The following is a 15,385-nucleotide window of genomic DNA, read 5'->3' as shown; positions in this document are numbered from 1 at the left end:
TGCAAAATGCCCATTTGTAATTAATGTTGCTCATTTGCCACACGTTGGCATGGCAAGCCACCAAGAGGTTATCATAATCCACAGGAGATCACTTGCTGGTACGTCAAGGGCATCAAACTTGCATTTCTATCAGAATTGCAAAACTTTCTTTCCCCATATCAGCATGTATGTTTATAATGAGTATCTGATATAACGAAGTGCCGGATGCAACTTTAACAGCATTACAAGAAAACTAGAGCACATTCATAGTGGAAATTTGGGACCAGACAACTTTACCTTCACAGAATAAATTTGTTTGTATCTGTAGCAGCCAATGGGAATTTAGGCTGCTACAAGAGCTGCACAGCGGCTTTATTGCTCCATCAGCCATTTGATGCTTTTGCATCAGAATGCCCAAGGCATTTGGATTGAGGCGAGTAGCTGCCTGCCATGGCAGCTACACTGCAATACTCGCCTGCCCATCTCGCCTGAGAACGCCAGTGTGCACTCAGTTTGTTATTACAGTACCAGCGAATCACCTCCCGGTTCGTCGCACATTTAATTCACAGCTATCACCTCCAACACTACTGCGATAAGCATCTTCACCTATCTGTTTTACAGCAGGTGGGGCGGTACTGCGTGCCTTTAGCAGGTAATACCCCAAACGCTACATTATTCCCTGCGGCAGGCGGTGTGATATGAGTGCCACGTTACGCTCTGGTGGCATTCAGCATTACCCACCAGCTGGATTTCGTTTTGGTTTCTCGTTGCCATCTTAAAGCACTACGTGATATTGGAAGATAACAAAAAACGTCTTGGGCTGCCGAAGCCCCACGAGCTCGATGTGCGTAGGTGCCTCATGCCGCAACGATTCGCACAACACTTCGCATTACAGTAAAAGCGCGTTGATTCGGACTTCTAGGGACCGCAAATTATGTCCGAATTAAGCGAATGTCCGAATTATAGAGCAGACAACAAAAACAATAAATGCACGACTTTCATCAACAAACCTTTACTGCGCAAAGTAATCAAGGATGCTCATCTGCTTTCGAGCAGAAACCCGCGCGGATACTATTTTACGAAGTCCTTCCATGCTTAGAAGCTCGCATGCTGTCTGGAGTGTCCCAACAAAATTCTTCCAACACAGCGAGGGCCTCCGCGGCTTCCTTCACAGTGCGAGGGGGCCGAGGCTGCTCCTCTCGCGGCTCCTCTTCCTCCTCAGAATCTTCACCGTGCAGCACGTCCCTGACAATTTCTTCTTCGGTAAGCGAGCCGGCTGTAACAACGCCGTCATCAATACCGACGTAATCAGCGAGTGTCACCGCATCCGGCAGAACTCCTCCAAAATCCTCGCAGTCATCTCCATTGTCATCTAGCGACACATCAGCCACTGCATCATCGCCAGGCTCACGCACAACGAAGCCACTGTGTCTAAAACAGTTGGCGACGACGTCCGCGGGCGTGTTGTGCCAAACGTAGGCAAGAATGTTGACCGCGCTCAAAAGATTCACGTCGTACTGCTTGCTGACTTCATAGCACAGGAGCATCCGTTCCAGCACGCGCCTGCGGTATTTGGTCTTGACATACTGAATTATGCCTTGGTCCATCGGTTGGAGGGCCGATGTTGTGTTCGGCGGCAAGAAAACAACTTCTATGTTGTCCAGTTCGGTGACACTGTTATGCGCACTACAATTGTCCAGCACCATTAACACTTTGCGGTTCTTCGTGGAAAACTGTTGGTCTAACTTCTGCATCCAGCCACGAAAAATTTCAGACGTCATCCAGGCCTTTTTATTCGCTCGGTATTCCACCGGAAGAGCAGGCATTTTCTTAAAGCATCGTGGCTTATGTGCCTTTCTAATGACGACAAGCGGCAAGCACTCTGTTCCTGTCATGTTGGCGGCTAAAAGAATGGTGACGCGTTCCTTGGATCTTTTGCCACCGATACACGGATCTCCTTTCACGGTCACAGTCTTGTCTGGCAAAGCCTTAAAGAAAAGTGCTGTTTCATCAGCATTAAATATGTCATTTGGATCGTAGGCGGCGATGTGCTCGAGCAGCTGAGCGTTCTTCCAGTTGTTGGCAACGTCTTCGTTGACAGCGCCTCTTTCGCCGCACACAGTCTTAAAAACGAGGCCATGTCGCTCTCTGAAGCGCGCACACCACCCTTCCGATGCCTTGAATGCATCGATTTGCATCATCAGTGCAAACCTCTCGGCTTGCGCCATGATGAGGGGTCCACTCAATGGCAGATTTGCATTACACGAGTCGACCACCCACCGAAGCAAAGCCTCTTCCAACTCTGGATGAGCTGCTGTTTAGCAGACGCTTTTGTGACGCTCGAAACTTCTCGCTTTCGAACGCCTGAAGAATCTGTTCTTCATTTTTCGCATACGTGCTCAAGGTACTTCTTTTCACGTCGTACTTCTTCATGGCTTCTTGTCGAGAGAGTCCGTCCTTCAGGGCCCGCAAAATTTCCACCTTGGTAGCCAAGTCCTTCGCCTCGTATTTCGGCCGCTTCGCCGGCGTTGCCATCGGCGGAGAATGCAGTGACACGGGCGCACAACAGAAAAGCACCAATAAAGTTCAATAACTGAGCTGCGCTAAATCCAACGGTCCTCGGCAAAACAGCATGCAAGGATGTAGCGCACCAACAGCAACAAAACGACAAAATGGCCCCGTCCATAGCGCCGACACATGCAAAAACAAGGAAAAGCACCCATCCAGCCACAAGTCAGCCAATTGGATTGGATTGGCCAAGTTTCAGCCACTTGATGTCAATGGCGATGCTGCGTTTGGGCAACGAAGCGTTGGTTTGGGTATCACTTTTGTGTCGCGTTTGCCATATTTTCGTTTTTGAGCCTCGGTGGCTGCCCGAAATCGTCCGAATTATCCGAGGTGGGCTGGAATCCGTCCGAATTAACGAGAGTTTCGTCCCATAGACTCCTATATATAATTGCAGGGACCAGGCGCGAAGGTCGAATTATCGGATTTTCCGAATTAACGGAAGTCGAATTAACGAGCTTTCACTGTATGTATATGTCAACTACAGTTGAGTCTGTCAAATTTTTTAGTTGCTTTGGGTCATGCTTTCCCAGCCAGTACGTTTTTTTCTCTCATTTTTTTTTTTTCTGAGCGTATGAACAAGGTTCTACTGTATATTGATTATGAATGCAAAAAGTGTAAAAGTTGCTCTAGCCTCTTTAGTACTGCCTGCTAAGTATGAAATGAAGTATAGTTAAACAGTGATTCAAATTTTTCTATAGAATGTTTTAGTCTGATCTTTATTCAGTAATTGCATGATATCAAGGGTAGTGAAACTGCAGAACTGCTTTTGACAGTTTCACAGTAAGTTCAAGAGTAGCACAACAGTGCAAAACAAGCACAATCGAACTCATTTATGTAACAAACTCGATAGTTCTGCAAAAAGTGGTCGTTATATCAGTAGTTCATTATATATGCACCCACCCTCAAGAACGCTCCAAAATAACCGCACTGAAGCTGGCATCAGCAGTTACAATTCAGCAGCACTTTGGCCTGAAAGCTAAATTTTCAGTGTTATTTTTGTTCCCAGTAGCTTCCTGCAGCCGGCTGAAAATTTCTGTAAGGAACATCCATCTAAAGAATGAAATGCAGCCTCATATAGCTCTTGCAAAATCGTTTGGCTCATATAGCGTCATATAGCTCTTTCAAAATTACCCAACCAGTTTTGTTAGATTTAATGAAATGGCTTTCCCTTGAGCCTAAGCATAGAAGCGTAATAAAGCTGCTTCTATGCTTTAGACTTGCAACAGGCACTGCACATTCGGCACACTTCAAACAAGCAGGAACAAAAGTTGGTGGAACAACAAGACCATATCAACAAGACCATGTGACCATGCTCTAGGACACCCGCGACTACACCAAAGCTACAGGGAAGACGTCCACAAGTTTTTTCTAATGTGCACAATTCCTCCAGCACAACTGTGCCATCGAATGTGTGAAAGTTGATTAAATTACAATCACGAAATCCACTTTTACAATCATGTAGGGTTCCAAAGAAGATGCCCACTCATAAGCAAATTATAATGTCAGCAGTTGAAAGATGTAGTAAAAGATATTATTTTAAAGTCGAACGCCGACAACTATGGTAAACAATGTGTGACCGGACTTTATCTGATACTTTTTTTTTTATCTGACATCTTTCTTGAGTGAGCTCCATCCCATTCTAGTACGAGGAATACCGAACTGTAGCACGAGTGGCATAAACAAAAAGACAGTACAGCGACAGTACATTGAAACATTCACGGGATAAACCTGTAACAAAAGCACAAATACAGCAATGACTTCTACAATGATGAGGATGGTGAAGGCTTTGGTTCCTGTTTCACTACTGAGGCAGCATCAACGAAAGGGGGCTCTCATTTTTAAGCTTCATTTGGTGCAGGCTTGGCACAATTTTCTACTAAAATTCTGTTTTAGAGCAGGATGGCACAAAGGGCCACTATTAGTGCAATTTGGTGCACTTCATGCAGCTGTTCCAGCACTGCCTTACTTGAACCTCAAAGCATGAGGACATGCCACGCCACCCCACATACAGTGAGAGAGGGGGGAAAGGAGGAAACAGCGAGAGTGCCCGCACCCAGGTTGGTGCGGACGCTGAAGAGCATGGCAAGAAAGGTGAGCGCAGCCTCCAGCATGGGCAGCACCTTGTCCGGCTCCAGAAAGGAGTTGGCCCGATTGGGCGACAGCGACAGCCATTCCCACACGTGGAACCTGATCGGATAGAGGGGAAGTAAAATAATCAGATGAGCCGCTTCCTGCTTTCTAGTTTTCCATGCAAACAGGCCACAAAAGGTTAGAAGAATAAGCAACCCCCCTCCCCACTTACCTCAATGTCTCACATCGTTACGTGTAAATCTGTCAAGAGCTTATTAAAAACGTTTGAGGGACACTTAATGCAAATGCTAAGCAAGGTAAGACTGGTACATTAACCAAAGGCCAACTGCAATAAAATTAAGACTCCATAAAAAGTCTAATTTCATATAGTATAGATAGTGTAACCTCCATGGCAGATTGTATGTTTCAAATATTTGTGAATTTATCAAGCTAGAAAAAAATACCATTTTTCACACCAAAAATTGAATAAATACCACCTCACCACTTGCCCAAAATGACACAGAACTCGAAACACTGAGAAGCGGCGCAGCTCCTTGGGATGACCTTCGAGATTAGGCAGCTCACATGGCATGCCAAAAATCTCGGAGGTCATGGTCTGGGATTTTCGTTATATCTGCCAATTACTAGGTGCATGTGTCGTTTTCTTAGGGACTAAAGGACATTCACAAAGAAATTTAACAGTTACCAGTCCTTCAGTATTTGCCAATATCGCTTGAGTAGTATATACTACTAATTAATGAAGGGACATCAGACATCCACTCGTTCGTAGCAATTGCTGCAAAGGAAACCCATACGGGTTCCTCGAAAGAAAAGCGTCAGAGTTGAAGAAAAATTCGTCCTGGTCCGGGACTCGAACCCGGGACCACCGCCTTTCCGGGGCAGCCGCTCTACCATCTGAGCTAACCAGGCGGCTAGCAGATGGCAGGGCGAAGTGCCCGAAGTGCCATCTGCTAGCCGCTTGGTTAGCTCAGATGGTAGAGCGGCTGCCCCGGAAAGGCGGTGGTCCCGAATTCGAGTCCCGGACCAGGACGAATTTTTCTTCAACCCTGACGCTTTTCTTTCGAGGAACCCGTATGGGTTTCCTTTGTAGCAATTGCTACGAACGGGTGGATGTCTGATGTCCCTTCATTAATTACTTCTCTCCACCTTGCAGGTTTCCGCAAAACTATTACGTCAAACTATATACTACTCATTTATAACCAATTTAGTCAAAGCGAAATTTTGTTGCAGTTTGCCTTAATGTTTTACCACTTGAGGGAAGAATTTCTTTCGCAAAAAACTAGGGGTGTGCAAATATTCAAATATCACCAAATTGAATCAAATAGTAGCAAACATTCGAACAATTCGTTTTGCGAATTGAATATCTACTATTCGATTTCTTGAATACACAGAGACCAGCGTAATGCCACATGTAGCATGCGCTGCAGAGCCCCTCATGGTCGATGCCACCAAAGCAAGCATTTCACTTCGTTTTTGGTGCAAAAGGAGCACCAAGCACGCCACGAACTGGCCGCTCCAGCTGATGCGGTAGCTGACTTAGACACTGTGAGGCTCTTCGACATTGGCTCAATGCGGGAATCGCACACACAGCACCAGAACACCGCAATTCGTAGAATGGCGCCCCGTCGGCCGGGCCCACCTCTGTCGGCACAAGGTGCGTCCGACTCAACAGGACTGATCAAAATGAAAACGTGATGTGGACAGAGGGAACGGCAACAAAAACAATGCACATTTTCAGAAGTGCGAAAGCCTGCAGTAGGCACGCAGATCGTGTTGGATATGTGAGGGCGAACTTCACGCCTCTTCAACAGCCGTCAATCTAACCTGCACGCGTGATCTCTGGACCGATTACTGATAAGCCACCCATACAAACACATTAGCAGCAAGCATTCCGCGGTGGCTTCTGGCCCGTTACCAAATTAGCCTGCAGTCAAATTTCGTCACGGCCACACTGCCTAGGCCATTAGGCCTAATTGGTGCTACTTCACGGCATCAGTGACTAAAGTTACAATGGCGCAGAACTGGGGCAGATCGATTCGCAACGGTGGCGTGACACTCAGAAAACTGCAAGCTGTCTTACAAATGAAAACAAGTGCACGGGACGACAACAAAGTTGTTCCCGGCCGCCATCTTTGCGACACACCATAAGGCAGTCTCTTGTTCCCGACGCCATCCATAGATGCCCATCGGTCTCTTTTTCTAGCTTCAAGCAACCCGTGACAAGACTAACTTTGGTTTTACACAGCGGCATTCCATTCCACATCTACTATTCGGTATTTACACACCCCTGCAAAAATGTGCCCTTGTGGTCATTTTCTTAAACTGCAGTTTCTAGTACAGTAAAACCTCATTAATTCAGACTTCACGGGACCGAAAAAAAAAATGTCCGAAAATACTGAATGTCAAATTATCGAGGGTATCAAGAAAACAATAAACAAATGCATACTATGTCAACACGCTTTTATTTACTGAATGGATCAGCAAATCCTGTTTCTATTTTGCACAAAAGCAGTGCGGAAGCTGCAATTCTGATCTCAAGACGGATTAGCGCTCGCAGCAGCAAAGGCCTTGCTACTTCCTTCACAACGCAGCCGTGGCACACAACTTCATCCGAGGCGCTTATCCCGATTATTTTTTCCCCAGTGTCGCCAGGTCACCGCCCATCACGATGTAGGCGGTGCTCTTCATCCTCGACAGCTTCACACTGAGTAAAAACGTAACTACTGTTTGTCGCAACCGTTGCGAACACGAAACCACGGCCGCTGACGGTGCAATCATGCATGGAAACCTTGCGGTTATGAAGGCGCACGGCTAATGTGCACACCGAATCAAAGCGAAACTACTGTTTGCCTCAACCACTACGGATGGAACTATGGCCGCTATCGACGTGATCATGTATGGAAGCAGTCGTGAATGAACACGGCCAACGCGGTGCTAAGTGCGGCATTAAATGTAAGAAGAAATGCTTTAAGGAGGGACCCTGTGCTTTTAAACTTCTTTTTTTAATTCTTGATCGATTTTTATAAACCTTGCTGAGTTTATGTATTTCAATGTACCAATTTTAAATATACATCCAGTTTTCCTGCAGAGTAAATAAATTTCCAGAAATTGAAGAAATTCAGCTTTACTGCATAATTTGCTTGGAGGTGAGCTATTTAAATGATGTGTAACTAACAAAGAATGTAAATTAACAAGAATGGTGTTCTAAACCAATTTTGTATTGAAAGAGAACATTGCAAACTTCAGTGAGAGAAATCCATCTAACTGCTATTGTGGCTAGGGGGGCGTTCAGGGCATGGAATCCATCAAGCCCGTCGACTGCTACGTCAGGTTGCAGAAAATGAAGAAAAACGGGTCTATTTAGCTTAGGTACACGGCTCCAGTACAGAAGACCACTCCATGCAGGAGCAAGTTGAATGTCTCAGTTAACATCAGGACCCTCTCTCCCGCTCAAGAAAAGTCTCCACTTTTAATCCCGTCGTTTTCCCTAGGCGAGTCACCTAGGGAATCTGAACCAGCAGAAAATCACACTCCTCAACTTTGTGGCGATACCACGCACATGGTCGCAAAAACCCGCCGTAACTCCGCCTCTGAAGAGACTGGTATGGAATCTGTGGCAAGAAAGCAACCGGTGACACCCAGTTCGTCGTCCTTGTCCCCCTCTTTTTCATCCTTTTCTTGGGGTTCCAAGTAAGGGTCAGGTGAGCATCTGTCATGGGACCCCTCAACAGTCGGCGTCCAAGCTGCATTGACGTCTGGATAGGAGGGGTGGTGGTTTGACACATGGCAAATGTCCAATTAACGCCTTTGTGGTGTTGAGACGTAACACTGCTATAAACAGAAACATCTTTTATAAATTTTCTAATAAATGCAACCTTATCTCGTAAATTTGCACTCTGAACAGCTTTGCCTTTCTGGAAAAAAAAAGAATTACAGTGATAACACAAGTAGAAGCAGAGATAATGCACCTCCAATATGGAATCATCACCAAAATTGTGGTTTTGAGAAAACAACAGACACTTTACAAGTGATATATTTAAAGAAAGTTTGAAAAAAATGGCACCAAAAGCCATCAGTAGGCACCAGGTATCATTCATGGCCGTTTGGGCACTGCCAGTCGACAACATAACACGCATTGCGAGTACATTCACTTCAAGAGGATTACAAGTTTTAGGGCCCTCAATTTTCCACGAGCTCCATCTTGGTGCAACTTCACCGCAGATCTCGCAAACCACAGTCAGTTTAGTAGCGGGACCGTAATCCTGATCGCTCCGCACTAGCTATGCAGAACCACCACAAGTACTACACGAGAAAACGCAGAGAAGACTGTTCTCTGCTGCAAGTTCGACGACAACGTACAGAGCAGCAGGCTTCGCGACCGAGGCTGTTGCACTACCACACTATCAGCAGTTCGATCTTTAACAAAATGCTGAATCTTTTGCTCTGTGGCCAGCGTAGATGCAATCTTGTCGAATGGTAGCTTGCTCGTGCACTATTATCTTATCCACTTCCTTTTCAGTTATGACAGCCGTGTTAATTCTTACACAAGTAGCACAGGTGTGTGGAGATGTGTGATCCGGCAGAGCAGTTGAGGCGTCGACGTTAGGCGGCAGTATTTCAGCGGCGAGCTGCCGGGTATCCTGTGCCGACTGCAATGACAGAGTCGCTTTCGGAAGCCTCTTGCATCTTGCACGCTTCCGCCCATAATGAATCACGGAACGAAACTTTGTCGGACCTCCTGCATGTCCAGCGCTGCACTCACGAGACTACGACAAAATGGCAGCTGTTCGCACTCGCGAGAGTATGACAAAATGGCAGCTGTTATCATCGTTTGGGCGCTCATGGTCCTTGGAGCCAATCACTACTTGGTATCTTGATCACATGCTCAAACTGGCCAAAAGTAGCATGCACGGCGCATTTCTTATGCTGTTATTTTTTCGCGACCACAGAGCAGGCAATGTTGCCGACTGACAAATAAAAAAAAAGCCAGAAACGTGAGCTTTTGAATTATACCAATATGGCACTGGCACAACGCATAGCTATCGAGTTATGCGCGACGAAAATCAGGCGAGATTTGTCCCCAATTTAAAGGGCGACGCTTGCAGGCTCGCACCTTTAGGTCCCGATAACGGAACAAATGCACAGTATTTTGTAACCAAATTTAGGAGATAGCTGCGGAAACGCATCAGGAACGTGGAAATATAATAATTGATAATTCGAATTTTGGGCCGATTTTCGGTCCCAAAGACCCCTTAAAGGCACAAATAGGCACGACGTGTTCTGGCATTGCAGTCATTCACATACGATTTCCACTGATGACTACGGCAATGCGAATTCCACTGCTAAGTTTTGGTGGACGCTAACACCGTTTTTGCTTTTTTGCGGTGCACATTTGCAGCGCTTCGCGCTCTCCTTGTTCTGAGAGTTGTCCGAATTAACCGAGGTGCGGCCAAATACGCCTAACTTAACAAGAGTTTCATTGCATTAAATCATGCATCCGCCTGCTGGGACCAGAGGACGAGTCTGAATTATCAAATTTTCAGAAATAACAAGGGTCGGATTAATGAGGTTTAACTGTACCACAGCCCTTGCGATGAGAAGCTTACAAGCACTGTGAAGAAAAAAATGGCTGTGTTGGTGGAAAACCAGCCAGGTGGAAACAGTACCAAAAATCGCAAACTGCAGTACACCACTCACCTCTGACCACAAGGTGCACAAGGCAGCTAGTTGTAAACCAGAAATTAGATTAAAGAAGTTAACCAATATTGGCAAATGTTTGCTATCTGTGTTGTGCAGCCTCTAAAAGTTGCACATATCACAAATGTTTAGGGAAGCCAAAATGTTTGCTATTCAATTCTACATACAAAGCCCATGCACAGTTAGGTCTCAGCATCTTGCTGCTTCACAGACTCCGGAAGAAAAGCATTCTCAGCACGCTAAAGCTCACATGCACACACCTCTGAAAGACCGTAGAAATGAACCAGTCAGGATCAAGATGGGTGGCACACAGCTGGAGCAGAAAGAGATCGGCATCCACCATGGAGTTGCAAAAGTGGCACTGGATGTACGTCATGGCCTGGCCCTTGATCTGCAGTCCATTGCGCGCCCAGAGGCCACACAATATTTCGTGGAACGACACCTGCACGGTACAGAAGCACATTAACGCAACAGCTGCTTATTCCTGATGCTTGATCCTGAAATTTGATCCTGAAATGTCAAAACACTAAATAAGTTAAAAAAATATTGGTACTAAGTGCCACATAAAAGCAGCAGCAGAGCAAAGCAATGCAAAAAGTCATGCCCCCTTAGAAATCTATGAAGTGAGAAAGCAGTCAAGGTATGCGGCACGCCAACAAAAGCAGGACAATTTCCATGGTTGCCAAATGCCTCGGGACATGATGCACAGTTACATCACCCTTGTGACCTCCATTTTAGATTATCTCTCTTGCCAATTTCGCCCGACCTGCTTCCAAAATATCTAACAACTCACTTCCTATTTTTAATAGGAAGTTACCGTATTTACTCAATTGTAACATGATTTTTTTTTCACGACTTTTGTTGCTTGAATTCGACCCTTGCATACAAGTATAGCCGAATACAATAATGCAGGTTTCAAATACAGTCGAAACCCGCGATAATAAAATCGCGCAACTATGAAATTCTCGCGACAATGAAATATTTTCGTATCCCTGGCAAACACCCATAGGATTCAGTGCATTTCGTACCTCTCAATAACGAAATGTTGCTGTACCACAATCCTGCATCAATGAAATTTGCCGAAGCGTAGCCCCGCAGATTACCTCCTTGCAAAAGACTAGCAGGCCCCAAACTGTGCTCAAATTGTCATGATCCACCCGGGTTCGTGAACGAGGAAGGGCTCGAGGCACTCTCCATTAGACAGACACTCTGCAGCGTGGTGGTAATGAACGATGACTGACCACCCAGCAGCTGCGCTCGTCGGTGTTTATTGGTGCAGTGACCAATGTTGCCTACCGAGCCAGGCAGGCCACCAAGCCTCAGGCCAACAAAGATTATGCCCGAGGGGGTGCCACATGCTTGTTACACCCCCTTACCCTCAGTTTGTTAACTAAAAGAAACAAACGTCCAAGTTCGAGCATAAGGCTCTACCGCCGTCCCAGCCAAGTCAACAGTGCCTGCTATACATGCGAGTAACAGTCCGGCAGCTTCCGCGGTTGAGTACTCCACTTGGGCACCGGTGTTGGCGGGCTGGGTGTGGCAATGCCAGGTGCCGCCTGAGCCAGACTCGCTCCGTCCGGAGGGTCTGCAGTGTCAGCCTTGTGAGTGGTGCCAGACTTGACACCGGCCCAACGGGCACCGCACCACTGGCAACGCTTGCCGCCTCCGAGGTGGGCGGTGCTCTGCTGGAAGTGACTGGTGTTGCCACTGGTCCTCCTGCGTGCTAGAACTCTGAAGTGGTAGTCGAGGGTGCTAGCCAGGTCCATAGGCGAGGCCTAACATGGTTGGCGTGTCTGTGCCATGTGGCCCCGTCTGGCACCACTGGCAATGGTCGCCACCTCCGAGGTGGATGGTGCTCTGCTGGAAGCGACTGGTGTTGCCGCTAGTCCTCCTGCGGGCTGGAACTCAGTGGCAGTCGAGGATGCTCGCCAGGTCCCGAGGCGAGGCCTGACATGGTCAGCGTGTTTGTGCCATATGGCCCCGTCTGGCATGCGGACAAGCAGTGATGAGGCGCTGGCAGGAGACACCACCTGTCCGGCAGACCAGGGTGGGCCAGGACGGAAGTTCCTGGCGAAAACTGGAGCTCCTGACTCTGGCATAGGCCCGGGACGGCATCCTTGGTCAGCAGCCGCATTCTGCTTTAGCTGCTTCAGGAGCACTGTGAATCGGAGGTCTGGATGGAAGACGTCCAAGGGTGTCTTGACCATCCGACCCAGAAGGAGCTCACAGGGGGCACGGCCAGTGACATCGTGGGGCATGGTCCGGTGCTGGAACAGTATCCAGGCAGTCTGCATCCAGAAATCCCCAGTCTGGCTCTTCTTGAGCTTGTCCTTGATGGTTTGCACCACCCGCTCGGCTGCACCATTCGAACAGGATTGTATGGCGGAACCATCATCTGGCGGATTCTGTTCTTCGTCAGCCCGGCTAGGTATGGCGACAGTAGGACCATTGTCAGACACGATGACGTCCGGCAACCCCTGGGCAGCGAAGACCTGTTGTAGCGCTGCAATGGTCGCGCCTGCTGATGGAGTGGTGACAGGTAGAGCATCCACCCACTTTGAAAAGGCGTCCACCACCACCAGGAAGTAATAATGACCCTTGAAGGGCCCCCCTAAAATCCACACGCAGGCGGGACCAGGGTCTCTGTGGGAATGGCCAGGGGGTGATTTCCACATGACGCGAGGCCCGCTGGTGCTCCTGGCAGCCTGGCCGACTTGGCAGCTCTGCATCATGTGAGCGATGTCCTGGTCCAGGCCAGGCCACCAGACATGGGACCAGGCCACCATTTTGGTCTTTTCTATGCCAAGATTACCTGCGTGCAGCAACTGCAGGACCCTGGACCAGAGACTCTGTGGGATCACCACCCTGGAATCCCAAAGTAGGCAGCCCTGCTGCAAGCTCAGCTCGGCGGCCTTGTGGCTATAGGCCTGCTGAACCAATCCCTCCCACGGGACACTGCCTTGACCACCTGAGACAGGACTGGGTCCTGGCCGGTCTCTTGCGATACCGCAGACCTGGAGAGTGCCTCCGGGTATGCGTGCTCCAGCATGAACACTTCAGCAGGCTCTGGAACAGCATCAGGCACCTCTGGCAAGGGCAGGCGGCTCAAGGAATCAGCTGGTCCCAGGTCCACCCCCCCCTTTCCCGGATGGTAAACCGGCTGGTAAGTGTAAGCTGCCAGCCTCAAGGCCCAGCGTACCACTAGAGGTTATGCCTGCATGGGAACTGCCTTGTCAGGCCCCAGCAGCCCCAACAGCGGCTTGTGGTCCGTGATAGCCTCGAACTTCTGGCCCCACAGATACTGGTGGAAGCGTTCAACACTGAACATGAGGGCCAGGCCTTTCTTGTCCAGCTGGCTGTAGCGTTGCTCTGCAGCATGAAGCTGACAAGAAGCAAACGACATATGGCGTTCCTGGCCATCCTTGTCCTGGCGCGCCAGGACGGCTCCCACGCCATACGGCAACACATCTACGATCAGGATGACAGGCTTGGCAGGATCGAAGTGTACCAGCACTGGAGCCTCGGTGATTAGCTCCTTGCTGCGCTGGAAGGCCCGGTCCTGCTCCTTCTTCCAGATCCATTGCTGGCCATCTCGAAGCAGAAGACGGAGCGGCTGTAGCTGCTCCAACAGGTCCGGCAGGAAACTCCTGCAGAAGTTGATGAGGCCGAGGTAGCTTTGAAGCTCCTTCTTCATCTGGGGCTTAGGCGCTTTGAGCACAGCATCAACTTTGCGGGAAGCCGGGGCTAGGCCAGCCTGGGAAATTACATGTCCTAGGTACTCTATACTGGGTGCCAGGAAAATGCACTTTTCCAGCTTGGGCTTGAGACAGGCCGTCCTGCAGTCGTGCCAGGACGTTGTGCAGGCTCTGCAAGTGCTCCCCATCGACACTGCCAGTAACCAGGATGTCATCCAACTACACCGCCACGTGACTCATGTCGCTGAAGAGGTTGTCCATCTCCCTCTGAAATATGGCTGGAGCTGAGGCCATGCCAAACGGTAAGCACGTGTACTGGAAGAGCCCCAAAGTTGTTGATATTGTGACATATTTCCGGGAGACATCCTGGAGCACCAGCTGCTGGTAAGCACCTCTGAGTTTGCACTTGGTAAACTTCTGTCCACTGGACAACGCTGACCAGAGATCTTCTATCTGGTGCAGCGGGTACTTTTTGATGGTAGCGATAGGATTGATGGTAACCTTGAAATCCCCACAGATCCTGACACTGCTGTCTCACTTGAGGACTGGTACGATGGGAGCGGTCCATTCAGACGTCTTGACGGGTACCAGGATGCCCTCTCACTGTAACCGTTGCAGCAGCAAACGACAAGTGACCCCGTCCTTCAGGGCGAATGGCAGTGGTCGAGGCTTGAAAGAACTTGGCCAGACTCCCTCAGGTACATAGATGCCAGCCGTCGTGCCGCAAATGTGCCCACCCCTGGCTGGAACAGGGACTTGAACTTGGTCAGGAGGTTGGGGACTTCTTTCACCACATGCAGGCTGGCTTCCTTGTACTCTGGCAGACGAACGCCCAGTTCATGAATCCAGTTTCGGCTTAGCAGCGTCAGCGATGACCCCTTGGTTAAGTAAAGGGGAAGGGCTGCCTCCCTGTCACTAAAGCGAACGCTGACCTGGGCCTGACCCTGGACCTTTGAGAGCTGCCCAGAGTAGCTGTGCAGCATCACACCTGAAGCCTCGAGGGACACGCCAGGAAAAGTACGCTTGAAGAGTTTCCCGGCCATTACTGACACTCTGGCCAGTGTCCAGCTACATGAAAATGGGGTGCCCGCAGATTTCGACGGTCAGTATGTACGGCGGCACAGACGACGGTACAAAGCCTGTGTGCCACATTTCGAAAACCGGCGGGTTCTCGGCCACAACGTGGAGCCTGGACGTGGAAAAACTTGAGCATACTGCCGCACGCCCCCGCCGCATACGCTTGCGACGGCTACCCTGGCCATGGGCTTGTGTGGTACCTGGGCTTGAACCAGGTTGCTGCTGCTGTTTGCTTTTGTCCTCCCCCTTCGGCATACCCATGCCAGGTGCCGTTTTCC

The 15,385-nt window shown here is 48.9% G+C and overlaps 1 protein-coding gene across 3 annotated transcripts in view; it reads right to left on the bottom strand.

Moving 5' to 3' along the window:
- The window catches only part of Ubr3 (Ubr3 ubiquitin ligase), a 177,469-nt gene that overhangs the window by 111,763 nt on the left and 50,321 nt on the right, over positions 1-15,385 (bottom strand). For all 3 annotated transcript variants that reach the window (XM_055076000.2, XM_050187188.3, XM_055076002.2), the window contains exons 11-12: positions 10,596-10,777; positions 4,601-4,734 (exon numbers count right to left, since the gene is read on the bottom strand). In XM_055076000.2, the coding sequence (XP_054931975.2) occupies positions 4,601-4,734; positions 10,596-10,777 (316 nt within the window). The remainder of the gene's footprint in view (positions 1-4,600; positions 4,735-10,595; positions 10,778-15,385) is intronic.

The sequence above is a fragment of the Dermacentor andersoni genome, chromosome 2 (assembly GCF_023375885.2).
Source record: "Dermacentor andersoni chromosome 2, qqDerAnde1_hic_scaffold, whole genome shotgun sequence".
Taxonomy (NCBI): domain Eukaryota; kingdom Metazoa; phylum Arthropoda; class Arachnida; order Ixodida; family Ixodidae; genus Dermacentor; species Dermacentor andersoni.
This window is presented reverse-complemented; position numbering and strand designations above follow the sequence as displayed.